Source organism: Neoarius graeffei, chromosome 12 (genome assembly GCF_027579695.1).
Source record: "Neoarius graeffei isolate fNeoGra1 chromosome 12, fNeoGra1.pri, whole genome shotgun sequence".
Taxonomy (NCBI): Eukaryota; Metazoa; Chordata; class Actinopteri; order Siluriformes; family Ariidae; genus Neoarius; species Neoarius graeffei.
In genome coordinates, this window is record NC_083580.1 from 64,335,920 (window position 1) to 64,356,395 (window position 20,476).

General features: G+C 37.8%; 1 protein-coding gene across 1 annotated transcript in view; it reads left to right on the forward strand.

Moving 5' to 3' along the window:
* The window catches only part of caln2 (calneuron 2), a 56,585-nt gene that overhangs the window by 29,858 nt on the left and 6,251 nt on the right, over positions 1-20,476 (forward strand). The window contains exon 4 of the mRNA XM_060935161.1: positions 17,743-17,899. Within this exon, the coding sequence (XP_060791144.1) occupies positions 17,743-17,899 (157 nt within the window). The remainder of the gene's footprint in view (positions 1-17,742; positions 17,900-20,476) is intronic.

The window sequence follows — 20,476 nt, forward strand, 5'->3', positions numbered from 1 at the left end:
CATTTAAAGGAATGGGCTATTAGCAATTATATGAAAATTATAAAAGCTTATTGTGGCATTCACTGCTCTTTTTCAAATCAATGAGGAAATCACTTAATGAATTTTAATTACGTTTCTGTCTAATTCATAGGTGCTTAGTCTTGTTGTTTGCCTGAATTGCAGGTGATTTTCCCCAAACATTATGATGAAGTTCTATTCAAATTAACTTGACTTATGGAATATTTTCAAGCAGTCATTCCAATTTCCTTGTTTCATTAGTGGGTGGTATGGTGGTGCAGTGGTTAGCACCATCGCCTCACAGCAAGAAGTGTCTGGGTTTGAACCTCATGGCTGACTGGGGCCTTTCTGTGTGATGTTTGTATGTTCTCCTCATGTCTGTGTGGGTTTCCTCCAGGTGCTCCAGTTTCCTCCCACAGTCCAAAATCATGACTCTAAATTGCCCATAGCTGTAAATGTGAGTGTAATTGATTATTATCCCCCACCCAAACGAAATTTGGCGGGGGATTTAGAAATGGGTTCCGTCCGTCCGGTCACATTTCCAGGCCATATCTTTAAAACTACTGAAGATATCTTCATGAAACTGTATACATATCAAGCAACATGTGAAGTGGTGCCTTTTGCTATTTTAGAGTTTTGGAAAAAAGTATTTTTCAAATTTTTACATAAAAAATAGATTTTGACTTAGTTTCTAAGAGCAATGTTCATTTCCAGAGCATATATCCAAAACTATTCATGATACGGATTTGAAACTTGGTATACATGTTAACAAGGTGATGTAGATGTGCCTTTTAGAAACAGCTTCTGTTTGTCTGTCCATCCAGCTGTCTATCCAGTCACGTTTTTGTTTCCAGGTCATATCTTTAAAACTACTGAAAGAGCGGGGGATATAGATGACTCTGTCTTCTTGTTTCTTTGACTGTTGGCCGTGCAATAGATTGGCAAACTGCCCAGGGTGTACCCCAGTTCTCACCCCCTGTCAGCTAGGATTGGTTCCAGCTTTCCCCGCAACTGTGATAGATAAGGGACATAGATGATGGATGGATGAATGGATATTTCATTTGACTTTGCAATTTGTTTATTTTAAGGTCTTCAGTCTATTTTGCACCAAATCATAGCTGCACCATGTCCAGTGTTAGTCAAAGTCCAAACAAATGCAGTCTTGTTGGTTTTGCTGTAGTTTCTAACTAGAAATGCTACAATATTTGTGTTATTTAGAAGGGTATAATCTAAAATTTTTGCAGTTCATAACCAAAATGGAACAAGGGATGTATATTACAGAGCATAAAGGTGAAAATCTCTTTAGATTAAAAAATCTTATGCAATTCTATGCAATTGGTATGGTTATGGGCGGCACGGTGGTGTAGTGGTTAGCGCTGTCGCCTCACAGCAAGAAGGTCTGGGTTCGAGCCCGGTGGCCGGCGAGGGCCTTTCTGTGCGGAGTTTGCATGTTCTCCCCGTGTCCGTGTGGGTTTCCTCCGGGTGCTCCGGTTTCCCCCACAGTCCAAAGACATGCAGGTTAGGTTAACTGGAGACTCTAAATTGACCATAGGTGTGAATGTGAGTGTGAATGGTTGTCTGTGTCTATGTGTCAGCCCTGTGATGACCTGGCGACTTGTCCAGGGTGTACCCTGCCTTTCGCCCATAGTCAACTGGCATAGGCTCCAGCTTGCCTGCCACCCTGTAGAACAGGATAAAGCGGCTAGAGATGATGAGATGAGATGAGATGAGATGAGATGAGATGAGATGAGATGAGATGAGATGAGATGAGATGGTTATAATGCTCTGACAGTCAATACAGATACACTTTATAGCCAAACAATTGTGGACACCTGGCCATCAAACCATTTGTGGTTCCTCCCCAAACTGTTGCCACAAAGTGTGAAGCAAACCATTGTCTAGAATGTCTTTGTATGCTGTAATATTAAGATATCCCTTCACTGAATCTAACGGGCCCAAACATGTTCCAGCATAACAATGCCCCATGCATAAAGTGAGGTTCATGAAGACATGGTTTGCCAAGACTGGAGTGGAAGAACTCGAGTGGTCTGCACAGACCCCTGACCTCAACCCCACTGAACACCTTTGGGATGAACTGGAATGTCAACTGTGCGCCAAACAGTCTTACTCACCATCAGTGCCTGACTTCACTACTGCTCTTGTGGCTGAATGGACAAATTCCCACAGCCACTCTCCAGAATCTAGTGGAAAGCCTTTCAAGAAGAGTAGAGGTTGTTTTAGCAACAATGGGGGACTAAATCTGGAATGAGATGTTCAACAAGCGCAATTGGGTCTGATGGTCAAGTGTGCACATACTTTTGGACATACAGTGTATTTTCAAGCAGCAGAATGCAGAAATAATGTTCCATGACCTGGTGTAAAGTGGGCTTCCATTGTTGATTATTTTCTTATAACAGCTTGGCCTGTCATGTTTTATTCCTTGTATAATACACCATGAATATTCAAAGCAGTAGGTATAATTCCAGCTCTACTAAAGAAGAACTGGCAGTGAGGGGTGAGGTGTAGATCATTTTAGTTCCTTAAAATGAAGTCACTGACCAAAAAAAGGGTGAGACCGCCTGGTCTAATTCAAGATGCTTCAAGCAATCAGAGTCATAAAACGAACCATTCTGTTGTTTTAAATGCATTTTGGGTGCCAAATTATGTGCTAACGAATTGTAACTTATTAGACTGTGTTTGCTTGTGCATTCATGCTCTAAATTAGCTTCATTTGTTTTCTATCAGCATGATATTACTTAGAGCTTAGCACTGATGCTGAACATGAATGATTTTCATGGAGATTTGTCATAAACCCACAGAAGGTTGATAATTAAATTTACCAAACAAGTGTGCATTTCAGTAATAAAGTTTGATAATGGAAACATTAGCATTGCACTACATCTGTAGGCATGCACGTGTTAATGTGTTAGTGTTACCGGCTGGTTGATGTCATATTAGTTATGTGTGAGAGTGTCGGGTGTAAAGTACTTAGCAGTTTGCAAAAGCTCAGCGTCAGATCGTAATGAATGGGAGCAAGTGTGGGTAATGATGATAAGCATAAATGTGAATGAAAATGGGAATATGCAGTGTTATTGGTGGGCTGATAAACCTCACACTCAATGCTGTAATAGCTCTGCTTCCAGCCACACCATGCACTGTGAAACACCATCTGTCCAACTCACACTTCTCCAAATGACAGTAGAAGCTCTAGGGACTGAATTTCAGGGCTTCTACTGCCTTGGAAATTGATTCCTGAAAAGTGTGTGTGTGTGTGAGAGAGAGAGAGAGAGAGAGAGAGAGAGAGAGAGAGAGAGAGTTTAATTCAAGGTCAAAGATTAAGTTATTGCCAAAACATACAGGTGCAATATCACATGGTAATGAACAGTTGAGTCACTGTGTCTGAGCTGATAAGAATTTTTATCTGGTAGCCTCTGATATCTTCATGGAATAATACAGTATTGATTGGATGATGAGATTAAGAAGAGAATTGTGCTAGAATGTGAAGCTCTAAATCATCTCCAGACAGTATCTTTGAGGTGAGATTAGTTTATTGTAATTCACTTATATCTGTGGACTGAATGGGATGGGAACTGAATGAAAAATATCTTAAATTTTGTCTATAGTCTTATCAAAGAGCAGCACCATGAGATTGGTATTACTGCATCTATCACCTATCAGGTGTTAACGCATACCCCTGAAATTAAAAACTCGAGTTTTATATGGTTAACTTCTCCTGAGCGGTCGACTGCAGTTATATACATGAACAGATGAGTCATTTAGCCTCGGAAAAGAGTCGTAGTAGAAAACTGCTCCCTAGATAATAGTAATGTAAGGAATAAAACATGACGAAGTGTGCGGTTATTGGAAAATAATCAACAACAAAGTGGAACAGTATCTCCGGGCTGCTCACACTACCCTGCCATTGATTACTTTCCTGTAACAGCATGTAAAGAAGGAATCTGTGGTCTAAAGGTTAGAGGCACAGCTTTGGGACTAAAAGGTCACCAATTCAATTCCTTGGACCAGCAGGACTAGCTGAAGTGCCCTTGAGCAAGGCACCTATCCCTGAGCTGCATACTGCTGTGGGTATGTCAGGGTCCTCTTGTCTGTTGCTCTGGATAACAGTGTCTGCTAAATGCCTGTAATGTTTTATTCTTCTTATCCAATAGTAGTTTCAGTGCTGCCCTTTTTTTTTAATTATTAAAAAACCAACATATAGTATTACTATCTCTATATGGTTACATGTAATGCTGTGGACCAGAACGTCTGCAGAACCTACAATAAATAACTTCTGTTATAGCAGCTCTAAACAGTCAATGCCTCACCAGACACTTTTTGAATTTAAAGGGGCTGGCTCACCCTTCCCAGAAGACTCAACAATGCAGCGACATTCTAAGCCATAGCTCATAAATTGTAACGTGAAATTGAAGATATTTTGTCAAAATAGTTATATTTTACATTATTTTGACTGATCTGTTCCATTTTCATATGGTTCTCCATTGTAATGGACCAGAACTGACCTCAGTCGTCTCATGGGTGGCCATGAAAGAAAGAAAATATCAGGCATATTCTGATCAAAACTTCTACACATGACACCTAGATGAAGAAAAAGTGCAAGACAGGTTATAAAGGGATCACCAACAGTGAATTTGCAGAGGTTTTGCAGAGTGAATTTGCTGCACAGAACATTAGCAGAGTAGTAATTACATGATTTCAAAACAACCAGAAACTGCACAAGCACTGTAACATTAAAAGAACATTATAACTTACTTATTTATATTATAAGATTTAGGAAACATTCCTAGTGTAGGTCAGGATCTTGTCTAACAGTAAAAATATGAGAAAGAATGAGCAAAGAATTTCAAGTCAAGTCAGTTTATTTGTATAGCGCTTTTAACAACAGACATTGTTGCAAATCAGCTTTACAGAAAATGAAAGACTTTAAACATAAGAGCTAATTTTAGTCCTAATAAATTTATTTATCCCTGATGAGCAAGCCTGGGGCAACAGTGGCAAGGAAAAACTCCCTTAGACGACACGAAGAAGAAACCTTGAGAGGAACCAGACTCAAAAGGGAACCCATCCTCATCCGGCTGATAACAGATAACGTGATTATAAATAATTCGCGTCTATAACTATGTCCTCTATAGTCACAAAGTATAACTGTGTAGCCAGCAAATTCATTATAGTTTTAACATGAAGTCTGTTTTATTGAAGTTATCAACTGTTCTTTGATGGAGACTTGAGTGCAAGACTGTTCATGACAACTGCAGTCCTAAAGTTATCATGACACTTGTAGTCCTCAGCCATCATAGCAAAACTGTAAGTGTCCAGAGCCGTTTTCCAAGTGTGTCTTTTGTCTGTCCATATGGGTCCATCCTCCACAGGAGCGATGTGATGAGAACTCCAGCCAAAAGTAGGGCATCAGGACAGATCAGGCAGGGCTGAAGAACAAGAGAGGTCAGCATAACTGGTATCTCAGGATTGACATGTAACTCGACAGAGACAGACAGACAGAGAGAGGGTTTTCAGATTGTTTACATTTAAAACTAAATATTTCTGTATATCTGTAGAAGCTGATTCCGTTAATAATGCATAAGAGTTTGGTTTGTGATCTCAGAAAATCAGCTCCACAGCACTGAATCTATGTGTAAATATTATATGATGTGGCAATCAGAACTGAACTTTCATCCTAAACTATATAGCTAACCTAATTAAAATTATGAATGAACAAAATTTTTTGACAAATGCAAGATTATGAGTAGTTAACTCGCCAGTTAGCTATGGTACTATTCTTACCGACAGTTCAATCATTTTACAGTTCAATAATTGTCGAATATTGGTGAACAGATGTCTCCTCTTTATGTCATAGCTAACAGTTTACCCAAGGTAGCAGAGGAAAGGGGTGGGGTTGGGATGCCTGGAAAACTTAGGGGTTTACGATTCATGTATTCATGCATATTCATAGACTACAGCATTTTTTAATCAGGAGGAGTAAAGGTGTAGAAAGGTTTATTGGCCAAATTATTACTCAGCTGCGATTATTTTCAGTGTATCTCTCCATGCTCATGGACTTGGCTGTGAGTTATGAGCAGGACAGACAGGAATGAATGGTATAGCCAGTGAGTCGAGTTCCTTTTTCACACATGATAAATGTGTCTGGACACCTTCGACATGCCTCTTCCCACACTCGTCCCTGCTCTGCAGGTCAGCCAAAGACATCTGCCTCTGACACTTCACTTCATGCTCCATCTCTCTTCACGCTCAGATCTGTCATGACTTGTTGCATGCAGGGAAGACTGCCTAATGCATGGCAAGCTGATTTAGAGGTCATTGTGCATGTTTCTTTCAATTTTTATTAAGATGGGCCTTCAAAACTGCACTGTAGACATTTAATTATATCAGTACTTCCCATTTGACTAAACAATGAGCACAATGGCATACTACAGTTTGCACAACATTGTAAAAAGTAATAGTAATAAAAATTAATGAAAAAGTGAGGATACATAGTAGGTAATATATATATGTTTAGGCACTGCCTAAAAGCAGACCTCCTGGTGAGTGTATGAACAAAATATTTGCAAGGGCACAAAATCAACCTGAATAGAATAATAATATTGTAGCATATGAACTATTGACTTGTGTAGTGTTGTGTATTTCACGTCAATAAATTGCGACACTGTCTTGTGACAGTGAAACCAATGCGCATCACAGTTATGAATACATATTTATTCCTTTCTTTGACACCGCATGCCATGCACCAGAAACAACACCACAACATTTATTATGGTGTGACTCTGCTGGGTGCCTGGTGGACAGCCATGAACCAGCGCTTTCACTTTACATCATTACTATATAGTCACGATCGGATATCAAACTTGATCTGTCATACAGGTGTCTGGTTACATCTATCAATTATCCAAAAAGCTAGTGGACTAATAAAACTGTTTTAACTAGTTTTATATGAAACTGTCATGAATATGGCATTTAGCAAAAACTGTTATCCAGAGCGACGTACAACATACCCAGAATAGCCTGGGGAGCAGTTGGGGGTTTGGTGCCTTGCTCAAGGGCACTTCAGCCATTCCTGCTGGTCCAGGGAATTGAATCAGCAACCTTTTGGTCCCAAAACTGCTTCTCTAACCTTTAGGCCATGGTTTTCCCCAGGTAATTGAAGTGTGAATCCACTCATTGCTGAGCAGTTATGTTGGCTCAATGATCTGCAGTGAACAGTGGCACAATATGTAAAAGATGTCAATAATGAGAGTGCTCTCAGCTACATGTGCTGCACAGATGACAGTCCTGCCTGGACATACAGTACACATTAGACAGCCTCCTATAATCAAACTGCTGATTCCACTGTGTGCTATTAAATTTGTCTTGGGAACCTGGTAGCCTCTAAAATAACTGTGAAAAGACGTGTGTGAAAAGAATCCTGAGTTTGAGTTTGTGAATGATTGCTTCATTGTCTTTCAGCACAAGAGGACTGTGTCTAATTTAATTTGAACAAGTTCAGCTCTGTTTTGGCTTATGGGTTTTCAAAGCAATATAAAGTCTCTGGAATAGCCACACTAATCCTAAACAAAAATAATTGCATGTACTTTTCTATCTTATATACTTTATTGATATTTATAACCATAACGTTAAATTCTTGACCCTGATTGGCCAGAAGGTGTTTCATTTTCTATATCAGTAGCTCTGACAACAGTTCTGGCTGCAAGTTGAATCACAGGTTTTATATTAGCAGAACTCCTTGTGTGTGCAAAGCACATGGAGCGGAGCCCCATACTTAAGAGAATATGGTAATGCATCGACCTGATTTTTGATGGCTTGACCATACAATGTCTGTCCGTACATACGACGAACAACAAACATGTACCACCACAGGGAACCGAATCATAAATGCAAAGCAACATATCTCATCAACACTTGACCACCAGACAATGAAATTTGTATCTTTATTTCCATAAGATAGATGGGTTTTTATCCAGTGCTTATTTTTAATTTGCTTTTTAAAACTAATGTGGGATTATTTACTAACACATTTTACAGAAAATATTCTTGACAGTTTCATATAAAACTAGTTAAAACAGTTTTATTAGTCCACTAGCTTGTTGGACAATTTACAGTTTCTGTCACGTAAGGGCAGTAGACAGATATAATCGTAGGAAGAGATTTATTGAAAACACACTAGCAAACAGATCCAAAATGGAGACAAGGGCAGAGTCGAAAAACAGGCAGTGGTCGAGTGAGGCACAGACAGGATATCAGAAGTAATACGATACTCACGGTCCAAAAACAGAAATAGGATCGAAACCAGAAAAATGATATAAAATACAAGGCTTTTGCAAAGTCTGTGTGTTATTGAGAGTCCTTATATGTATGCGTTGTGATTGCACTCTAATCAGGAACAGGTGCATGGAAATTGGTCCTAATGGCATACATGCGCTTTGCAATCTGCATCTGCATGCTCTGATCGCCAAAGCATGTGGATGTGACAGATGTAACCAGACAACTGTTTGACATATCAAGTTTGATATTGGATCATAACTATATAGTAATGATGTAAAGTGAAAGTGCTGGTTCACTGCTGTCCACCAGGCACCCAGCAGAGTCACACCATAATAAATGTCGTGGTGTTGTTTCTGGCGCATGGCATGCGGTGTCAAAGAAAGGAATAAATGTGTTTTCATAACTGCAGTGCATATCTCATTATTGGAATCACTTTCACAAGACAATGCAGCAATTTATTGATGTGAAATACACAACACTACACAATTCAATGGTTCATATTATTATTATTATTATTATTATTATTATTATTATATTCAGGTTGATTTTGTACCCTTGTAAATATTTTGCTCATACACTCTACAGGAGCTCTGCTTTTAGGCAGTGCATAAATATCTATATTAATGCACGTGTTGTAATATGTTATCAGTTTGATAATAATGGCTAATTCACAGAGGCATGAATGCTAGTCATTCCACATAATCTAAATCTAATAATAAATGGATTCTTCCATCACGGGAAAGTCTAAGAATTGACAATGTTGCAGAATGAGAAAGTGAAGGATGGACTGTTTACTATACTGTAAGTGATTAGAGGAATTAACTTGTTTCATGTGTCAATCTTTAATTAAAAAAATAATTATTTAAAAAAATTTTGGGATAAGAGGAATAAAGCACCACGAGATGTGGGAAAAATCAACTTTGGAGTTGCTGTTACCATGGTAACCGTGAATTCTTTTCATGCCTAGACACCACCCTGTCTTTGATTATTTTCCTATAACAACATGCACCATTGTGTTTGATTCCCATACAGAGAAAAGTGCACAAAGGCCAGTGTCAGGGTTTTGTCTGGTGCATCAAAACTCATCAAAATGACCTTAATTAAGGTAACAGAATGTGAGTTATTAATTATTCAGTAAGCTGTGAGCAGTTTTCTTGTGTGTTCTACCTCTACCAGAATTCAGGGGAAAACGTAGGTTACATTTCATTGAGATCACTTATGAGGTATGGAGTCTTGTTTTTTTTTTTCCTTTAATTTTCTACTAACAGACAACTCATCTGTCACTTTACTGCTGACTAGCTCTCTCAAAACTGCACAGATTTAAACAAATCTACAACTATGCCACATCGTTCCATAATGTAAGTATCCGTATTCAGCTTTCTGCATCAAAATGAAGTCAGACCTTAGCTGCATCCCATGAGGCCAGTCCTGTGTTAGAACACTGAGTCTGTCAGTGAAAGGAAGAGGCAAAGCTGCAGGTGCTTCTCGGTTCATCACTCTGCATGCGCTTGTTGTATATACTGCTCTAGATTTCAAACCTGATTTGCAAAGTCTTAAAAAGGTCTGGATAAGGTCGTCTTGAGTAAGATGTACAGTTTGCATAATGATTAGCTGAGGCAGATGTTAGTGTTAAGTTTGGTTTCTGGTTAGTAGATGCACTAGTTGGTTATGAATAGGTTATATTTATTTATTTGACAACGTGACTAACATTCATTTATTTGTGGTGGACCAGTAGCCTAGACAAGGCCTGGGAATATGATGTGTGAGTTGGGAATATATCCTGGATGGGATGCTGGTCTGTCGTATGGTGCAACACATAGCCAATCCACCTATAGTGATAGGGTTTTTTTTGGGAGGTAGGAGGAAATTGGAAACTTAGAGGAACTCAACACAGACACAAGAAGAACATGTTAAACTCCAAACATGCAGCACTTGGACAGCAGAGACAGATAGACAGACAGTAAACCGACCTCAGGATCGAAGGTGAATAATGTGACAGAAATCATTATGATATATTGTTGTTTCTATGGTAACAACTCCTTCACAGGGACTCATATTGTGGATGCTGCGCATACGCCATACGTTAATTATTTTCCTATAAGAGTATACTATATTGTGTTTAATTTTGTATACACTCACTGGCCACTTTAACAGGAACTTGTTCTTGATTCTAAGATTCCTGTTCTTGGCTGCAGGAGTGGAACCCAATGTGGTTTTCTGCTGTTGCATGCTGAGATGCTTTTCTGCTCACCACGGTTGTAAAGAGTTGCTATGAGTTACTATATTCTTCGTGGCAGCTCAAACCAACCTGGCCGTTTTCCTCTGACCTCTCATCAACAAGGTGTTTCCACCCACAGAACTGTTGTTCACTGAATTTTGTTTTTTGCACCATTCTGTGTAAACTCTAGAGACTGTTGTGTGTGAAAGCCCCAGGAGATCAACAGTTTCCATACTTGCCAACTTTTAAAAATTCTCATGGGGGAGAAAAGTGCGTGAGCGACATTTTCAATTGGACGAGGGTCTGATGCGCGGTTGAAACGATAAAAACAGTGGATCCCAATTAATTGCAAACTATTTGAAATTTATACAATTAAAGAGTTTTTGAATTGTTGATATTGTTCTATCAATTACTATAGGTTATGGGATTCATGTATCAGGCATGAGAGCGCTCAGAGTGAAAAATCTGAAATAATACTCTTGTCTTGAATTTTAATATAATAACAATGAAAGGGAAGTCTTAAATCAGATTTTTAGCTGAAAAATCTCATGCCTGAATATTGTATACATACAGAGACCCACAGAAAATAACACAAGTGATGCTTTAGAAGAATGTTTATAATTTCACTTGTAAACTTTCACTTAAAACTTTCAAACATAAATTCAAAATAGCACTAAGACACTACCACACTATTCAAATACACTCACCAAACAAATTCTCTGTCATGCAAAATTTCACTAAACACTTCAGAAGTTGTACAGTTTGTTTCTGAAATGGTATCATTTTTGGCATCATTTTTTTTCCACCATGGCTGATGTTAAAATTTCTGTGACACAACTGCAAAAATAAATTCTCAAGAGTTAAAAACATTTCAATATGATAAATATATTCCATTTGTACAGAGGTGCAGATCTTACTGTATATGCAATTTAATTATACTCATCTCATCATCTCTAGCCGCTTTATCCTGTTCTACAGGGTCGCAGGCAAGCTGGAGCCTATCCCAGCTGACTACGGGCAAAAGGCGGGGTACACCCTGGACAAGTCGCCAGGTCATCACAGGGCTGACACATAGACACAGACAACCTTTCACACTCACACCTATGGCCAATTTAGAGTCACCAGTTAACCTAACCTGCATGTCTTTGGACTGTGGGGGAAACCGGAGCACCCAGAGGAAACCCACGCGGACACGGGGAGAACATGCAAACTCCACACAGAAAGGCCCTCGCCGGCCACGAGGCTCGAACCCGGACCTTCTTGCTGTGAGGCGACAGCGCTAACCACTACACCACCGTGCCGCCCTTAATTATACTTCTTACTACAAAAAATACAAAACATAATATAAATCTTAAGTTAATTTCAATGTCTCCTAAGTACTTGTTACATACACATGTACAAATGTTCAACTATTTTTAATTAAAAAATAAGATAACATTATGAATTTACATAAAAGGGTATGAATGACCTATTGTAGTTTTGAAGAATATGTAATTTACCTGCTTTTACCCCACCATAAGATTGGGATAATTGAACCGCAATTGAATAATTGGGATAAATGAATCGCTTTGCAGTCTTACCTTGCAAAATGCGTTGGTCTGGCTGGTTGAACATTTGCTTATCCATGGAAATTCATTCTCCCATGCAACCTGGTATTTGCATTCATATTTTTGCCGTTTAGTGGCCATAATGAATGACTGCTTGTAAAAAATGTCGGACAGCCTGGGTGAATCCTACATTATGGAAGTGACTGTCATTTTGTTCGTCGATTGGTTAAAAATCAGTTGACGTCAGCAGCGTTTCTCATACGATTCTGATTGGACATAATCAGGAGTATTTTTCACTTGGCGTTAGGGATTTCCCAAAACCGGGAGATTATCCAATTTTTAACAAATATGGTACGATCAGGAGGCGGAGGCTAAAATCGGGAGCCTCCCGCCGAAATCGGGAGGGTTGGTAAGTATGAGTTTCTGAAATACTCAAACCAGTCCATCTGGCACCAACACCCATGCCACAGTGAAAGTCACATTTTGAGATCACAATTTTTCCCATTCTGATGTTTGAAGTGAACATTAACTGAAGCTCTTGATTTGTATCTGCATGATTTTATGCATTGTGCTGCTGTTAAGGGATTGGCTGATTAGATAACTGCATAAAACAGCAAGTGGCTGGGTGTTCCTACTGTAATAAAGTGACCAGTGAGTGTATGTTTTGTATTGTGAAGACCAAGAAAAAAAAAGTCTGATGGCTTTACGATATGTTTCACTTTGTTATTACTGGATAAGATTAGAGTTAAATTTCTTACATGATTGAAGTTGGGAAATGATGGAATATGGGCAGGACGAGGTGAAAGGCTGAGATATGCAAACTATAAAGTATGCTTTGTGGGTATATGGACTAGATTTGACCCTAGTGTTGGGCTGATGTGAATGTTCATGGCGAGCTAATGAATGAGATAAAAATGTAATAAATGTAATCTGATTCAGTTCAAATTTGAAAGCAGCATGTGTGCATAGCTAAATAAAAAGTGTCTAGTTGAATTAAAAAAAAGATATATGGCATAATAAAAACACTGATTTCCCAAGAACAATATATTTCAGCAGATTGTTGCTCTGCCTTGCTTTGTTTGCAATATTTTATAATTACTGCACAGATTCTAAGAGCTGCTGTGAGGACTTTGGATTCTCTGTGCTTTAGCGTTTAAGGATTCAGTGCATGATTCTTTTGCATGCTTTATATAAGCTTCAGAAAGTGTGAGAAGGGATTAGTGAATACATTAGTAAAGCTAGTGGATAATGAAGACCATAGAAAACAAACTCTTTTTGACTCTGTTCTCAATTGCCTGGGGACAGAATATTCAGAAATCACTGCAAGGCTGGCACAAGGATTTTGTGAGATGTTTGGGTGAATGTTGAACTGTTCTGGTCTGTTTCACTCTGGTAAGAAAGTATTGAAGCATTGCAAAATATTTTCAAATTCTCCCACCATTACGTCTCTTCTCTTCAACCTTTATCAAGGGCGTAGCTAGGATTGTTCAAAGGGGGGGTCACACACTGACTGGCAGCCTGAGTACATTATTTAACAAAAAATAATTACCATTGCTAGTTTTAGACAGCTTAGAAACCGGCTCTTCCATTATTGCTGTTTCTTCCACATTTTCTTGATGTTGTGTTCTAGAAACGGCACACTAAAACTTAGCTTCGAAGCCACAAAATGCAACTTTGATGGAAAAATATATAATAAATTGCTTTCCTCTCTTCACGTCGAAAGAAGGAGGAAAGTTTCGCTTGTTTTGACATGGCGAATTATTAACACAAGAGGAAATACTCGTAATTCACAACTAAAAAGACTGCAACTACACTGGCAGCTTGGCCATCCTTTCTAGTGCAATTGTGTTGCGCTTGCGCAGAACTGTTTAAGTCCTGCGCGCCTTGGCTCATGCACCTGAAGGTGCGCCTTGGGCTGCGCGCACGCCTAACGAGCTCCAGCATGTGCACCATTAACAAAGAAAACCTGTCTTTAATCAATGAACTATGTTTGGGCTATTTAAGAACTGTGCCCATGCAAGGACGATGCGAAGTATTGCGCCGCGTCTAGTGTGTCTTACAGAGCCGTGTTTCCTGTCCTTGTTGACCTCCTGGTTTTTTGACTCCTGTTTCTTGTCCCTTGACCTTGTATAGTTTTGCCTCTGATATTCTCTCCGTGCCTCGATTGACCTCCTGCCTGTTTCCTCGATTACGACTTTGCCTGCTGTTTCGGACTGTTTGCCTGTTGCGTGCGTTTCATGCACTTTATGCTCATATCGCACTGTGTATTATTTAACATATCTGCACTTACATCCGCCTCTCTCTCCCGCACACACTCTGACAAACTGCGTTTTCGTGCGCAAACCACAGGAAGTCCATACAAGGTTATAGAAACCCTAATGAGGCTGAGGTGACAATCTAGTTAAAAAAAAGTTAGAAAAATTACAGTGGGTGCTTTTCTAATATTCTTATGCAGCTATTGAAAAAATGTATGATCCGACAAAGGGGGGGTCACGGGCACCCCAGGACCCCCCCAGCTACTCCCCTGTTTATGAGACCAAAATGCATTTTTTTCATGTTTTACATATAGATTATGTATCTGTCTCTAATGCAATTTGTATCTGCATTTAAACACCTACAATATTTCTTCTTCTTAGAAAGTGGATTTGTGATGGACAGGCATCCAGGAGAATATGTTCCCATAGGTGTAGTGTACTGAAATGTTGACTGGTCGACTGACATCATAAATCAGTTGGGAAGTAAAGTGAAAAAACTTTCAGGTTCTTCAGTTTATCTGTTTTTTTTGTTTGTTTGTTTGTTTGTTTTAAAAGCTTTTCATTTCTATGCAACAACTCTTATTGAGGTATCCCAGTATCAAAGTTTATTCTATCCACTTCACTGGACATGAGCAATCGCACGCTCTGATTGGTTACTCTACTACTAGGCTATCAGCTCATATACCATGAGTAGAGAAAAACAAAATGGCAGCGTGTTTTGCTGAACCAACCGAAGACAAAATAAAAATTCTACTCAAAAACAAAATCCCAAAAAATACAAAAAAAAGCAGCAAAATATGGAATGAAAGTATTTGATGGTAAGAACGTATCTTTTTTATTTTTCAAGAATTATTATAGCATTTTTCACAAATTGTTACTGTCATTTTGCCGATTTGTTTACATTCTTCATCTTTAAGCATGAAAATTTGTTGAACTTTTTAGACTGGTTCAAAGCTCAAAGAAGTTTGAAAATTACAGAACTGAAATGTCCAAGGAAGAATTAAATAAATGTCTAAAGTTATTCTATACCTCAGCACAACAGCAAAACGGCACTTTCTACAAAAAAAACAACAACACTAAAGTCAATTCGTGCAGCCATTGATAAGTTTTTAAGAAGTCTGCCTAAGTTGAAATAATTTTGTCGGACGTTTTATATAAAGTTTTTAATTTATCAAATTTGCAAAAAAATAAAAATGCTCTATTTCTCAAAATCCAGTGAATGTGGATAGAATAAAACACTTATTCCACTCAATCTCGTCATACATGGCTTATAGCTATTGGCTCATGTATGACTTGATTTTGTGGAATAATTGTTAAATAGCTTTACATTTTGTTTGTTTGTTTTTATTTGATCCCCATTAGCTTTTGCAAAGCAGCGGCTATTCTTCCTGGGGTCATTTATATTCACAATTAACAAATACAAACATAAGGCACACAAAATGGCAATGGACATGACATACATATCTAAATAAATAAATAAATAACGCAGACAATACAAAAACGTTTTCTCATAAATCATCACTAAAAGTTACAAACCATAAATGACATGAGAGACAAAACAAAAAAAAAAGAAAAGAAAAAAAAGACAAGACAGCTGCATCACTTAAAGTTGATAATCATATAGTAATTTTTAATTTGTATTTTAAAGGTATGAGAGGTTAACTGAGTAATGTTATAAGGTAGTATATTCCATTCATGCATTGCCCTATAAATAACTGAACGTTGCAATGTTGTCCTGGATCTAGGTAAGGTGAAACACCCACCAACTGCATGTCTTGTTGAATGAGTATGGACCAGTGAGCTAAAATAGAGATTTCTATATATTATCAGCGGTGATTTTGTAATTATGACATTCTTAATAAAAACCATAAGTAAAGACAAAAACCTATTTCTTACATCTAACCAACCTAAAGATTTATGCATTTTAATAACATTTGTTCTCCAATTACAAGAAAGAGCTACTCTTGCCACTTTGTTCTGGACCAATTGTAATCTCCTTATATTACTCAAAGATGTCGAGGACCATACAATAGAACAATAATCCAGGTTTGATAACACCAGAGCCTGAATTACTTGCTTAACCAGTAAGTGCGTAAGGTACTTGGCACATCTTTTAATTATTGACAATGCATTTCCCATTTTAGTAACAACTTTATGTATGTGTTTATCCCAAGATAATTTATCATTTATGACTCCTAAAAGTTTTACTTCAAGTTGTTTTATCACTGTATTATTTATTATAATGTTAAGCATTGGTTTAGAACTCAAAGAGTGGTTAGTACCAATTACTATACAATTAGTCTTAGACACATTCAAAATCAATTTATTGTTGTTAACCCAGTCTACAACCTTTGCTGTCTCACTTGCTAGTTTTGCATTTAAATCATTCACATTTGCTGCAACTAAATATATAGTAGAGTCGTCAGCGTACATTGAAATATTAGCATTAGTTAACACCAATGGTAGATCATTAGTAAATATGGAATAAAGGAGAGGGCCTAAGCAACTCCCCTGAGGCACTCCATGCTTCACAGTTATGATGTCAGAATAGCTTCCATTAAAGTATACCATTTGCTTTCTGTAACATTACATTGCACCGTTCTCTGCCTCGTCCTTATCTATTATTTTATGTAATCAGGATAACTTATTTCACAGTATCTTTTTTTTTTATTTCATACTTTTCAGAATGAATTTTGGCATGATATGATTAATCCTTTTGGAATACTACATATACTGCAAATCTGATTCTCAGGGTCTGTACAAGCATGTTGCTGTACATTCTCGTAAGGCTGTACTATTAATCATATTTTGAGTGTTTCTTCAATTATTCATACAGTCATTCATCTTCAGTAAATACTCCAACCTGGTCAGGGTCACGGTGGATCCATAGGCAAAACCAGGAACACTCGGCACAAGGCAGGAATTCACACTGAATTGGATGCCAGTGTATCAACACCACTATTCACACATACATTCGCACCTAGAGGTGGATTTTGAGTTGCCTGTCAGCAGGTTTTTGGGAAACAGACCATAACACATGCTCAGGATTGAATCAGGGATGTTGAAACAGTGAGGTGGCCACGATGCCCACTGTGCCAACCACTTAATTACTTAGGCGTAATCAATGTCAATGTTGATGGGATAGGTTAATATCAGCTAATTATTTTTATTATGTTTATTATTTAAAAGGTACTCTTAGTCAGTGTAATGAAGGAGCAGTGTGAGTTATATAGAACACAGGCTTATAATATAGGTCACATTGTGATAGAAAAGCCATTTCCTATTGATTTGAAATAATAAAATGGGGTACATTGTGAGAAATCATCATGATTTCAGTGTTGAGCGAAATAATCGTGGTGATCTTTTTAGCCATTATCGTGTAGCCTGTCTACTGAGAGATGTAACGGCATTCGCCTGTGCTCTCTCCCTGCAGTTTGACATGCAGCAGATGTCTCTGGAGGAGCTGAAACAAGTCCTGTTCCATGCCTTTCGGGACCATCTGACAATGAAGGACATTGAAAGCATCATTGTCAATGAGGAGGAGAGCCTGAAGGACAACTCAGGAAATTGCCAGACTGTATTTGAGGGAGGTGAGTGGTAAAGTCTGCTGGCAAGATCGAGTATTTCACTGGTTTCGCAGGATCGCTGGCTGATTGTGGATCAGGTTTTTTGCCTATGGCTTCAGCACAAAAGAAAGTGCTGCAAACCAAATACTGGTGATAGGAATGTAAATGTAAATGATCGTGGTTGTAACTAGCCAGCTAGTTTCAGAAACATTTGTTCTTTTACCTCTGGCATCGCTTCTTGTCTCCAAACGTCCTGATAACATGGTGGAAATATGAAATCTGCAATGCGGAAAAATGTACATTCCAAGGCTAACCATTTTGAAGTTTGATTATTGGTTCTCAGTTGACCTCAGAGCAGCTGAAGAGGATATTTTAGCTTTTCCTGTAAACTCAATCGGCCTTTATGTTTAGCACTCACAAGACGCTACGCTACCAGACTTTAGCTTGCACACCCTTATCAAAAAGAAGTATACTTCAAGTTCATTTTATTAAGTATACTTAAGTAAAGTTAAAGTATATTTCCTGAAGTATACTTTTGTGTACCAAGTATACTGATATCAATGTACTTACAGTATACTTGTAAGTAAACTAATCTAATACTTCTTGGAACCAAATTGGCCCACTTTTAGTTTATAAAAAGTATACTTTAAGTCTAAGAGAAGTAAACTTTGAGTATACAACTAGTATTTTTTATTTTGCACTGCAAGTATACCACAAGTAAACTTATATACTAATAGTTTACTAGTTCTATACTTGTCGTCCACTCTTTAGTTTACAAAAGCAGGGGGTGTCGTGGCTCGGGTGGCTGGGGCGCCGTGCCATGGGTCCGGGGACCCGGGTTCGGTTCCGGCCCGGGGTCATTTCCCGATCCCTCCCCGTCTCTCTCTCCCGCTCACTTCCTGTCCTGTCTCTGCGCTGTCCTATCCAGTGGAGGTGAAAAAGGCCCAAAAAATATCTTTAAAAAAAATAAATAAATAGTTTACAAAAGCATATTCATAGTATACTGGAAATATACTATGAGTTTACTTGTTTTATACTTCTAGTCCACTTTTTAGTTTACTAAAGTATACTTTGTAGAATACTGGAAATATACTATTGGTTTACTCGTTACACACTTCTAGTCCACTTTTTAGTTTATAAAAGTATACTTTATAGCATATTTGAAATATACTATTAGTTACTGGTTATATACATCTAGTACACTTTTTAGTTTTGAAGTATACTGCAATTACCCTTCTAGGTACCGTATACTATCAGTTTTCTAGCCCTAACCCTTATCTCATGCACACGACCAGTAGACAACTTAAGTGTTTTGTACCTGAAGTTACAATGAAGTTATAAAAGTAAGAATTCACAAAATAACAACAAATTCTCAGGATTAAGCACATATTCATTTTTCTTTAAAGATCAAAATTTAAAGCAACATTGTATTAAATGCCAAACTATATAAAAACATGGCAATGACAACTGAAATTGACATCCAAGTTTTAAAGAAAAAGAAATAAAGAAAAAATTTGATTATCCCACTCAAGAGAAATTAAGAAAAAAAAAAACTCACATGGAACCACAGACATACCTAAGAGTCAACAATGCCATCTAACCCAGCAAAGAGCAGTGACAGAACTAGTGCAAAGGCGGAAGAAATATTGCAAATGTCTGAACTATGAAATGTGTGAACTACAAGTTCTTTGCCATTGTACATGTAGGTTTAAAAGATGGGATTTAAAACATGCTGCCATATGTCACAAGAAGCCAATATCTGTGAAGAAGAAGTATTTTATAGGCTACTATCAAAAGGATAAGCACAACTCCAGGGCAAGTACACTTAAACATAAAGCACAAATATTTTAATACTTTATTACACTTTTGTTACGTATGTCTTGATCAAAAGTTTAAGTATAAGCTTAATATACTTAGACTTTTCTATATACTTTTCAGTATAAGCCAAGTATACTTATGTATAACTTTATTAAGTATATCTCTGATAAGTAAATAAAAAATAAACTGAAAGCATACTCTCTTATTTTTAGTTTAAAAGAAGTATGCTAGAAGTACACATGAATAAACTTCTTTTTTTGTAAGGGAAGAACTATGCAACACATCTACACTACCGTTCAAAAGTTTGGGGTCACCCAGACAATTTTGTGTTTTCCATGAAAAGTCACACTTTTATTTACCACCATAAGTTGTAAAATGAATAGAAAATATAGTCAAGACATTTTTCTGGCCATTTTGAGCATTTAATCGACCCCACAAATGTGATGCTCCAGAAACTCAATCTGCTCAAAGGAAGGTCAGTTTTATAGCTTCTCTAAAGAGCTAAACTGTTTTCAGCTGTGCTAACATGACTGTACAAGGGTTTTCTAATCATCCATTAGCCTTCTGAGGCAATGAGCAAACACATTGTACCATTAGAACACTGGAGTGATAGTTGCTGGAAATGGGCCTCTATACACCTATGTAGATACTGCACCAAAAACCAGACATTTAGTAGAATTTAGCTAGAATAGTCATTTACCACATTAGCAATGTATAGAGTGTATTTCTGATTAGTTTAAAGTGATCTTCATTGAAATGAACAGTGCTTTTCTTTCAAAAATA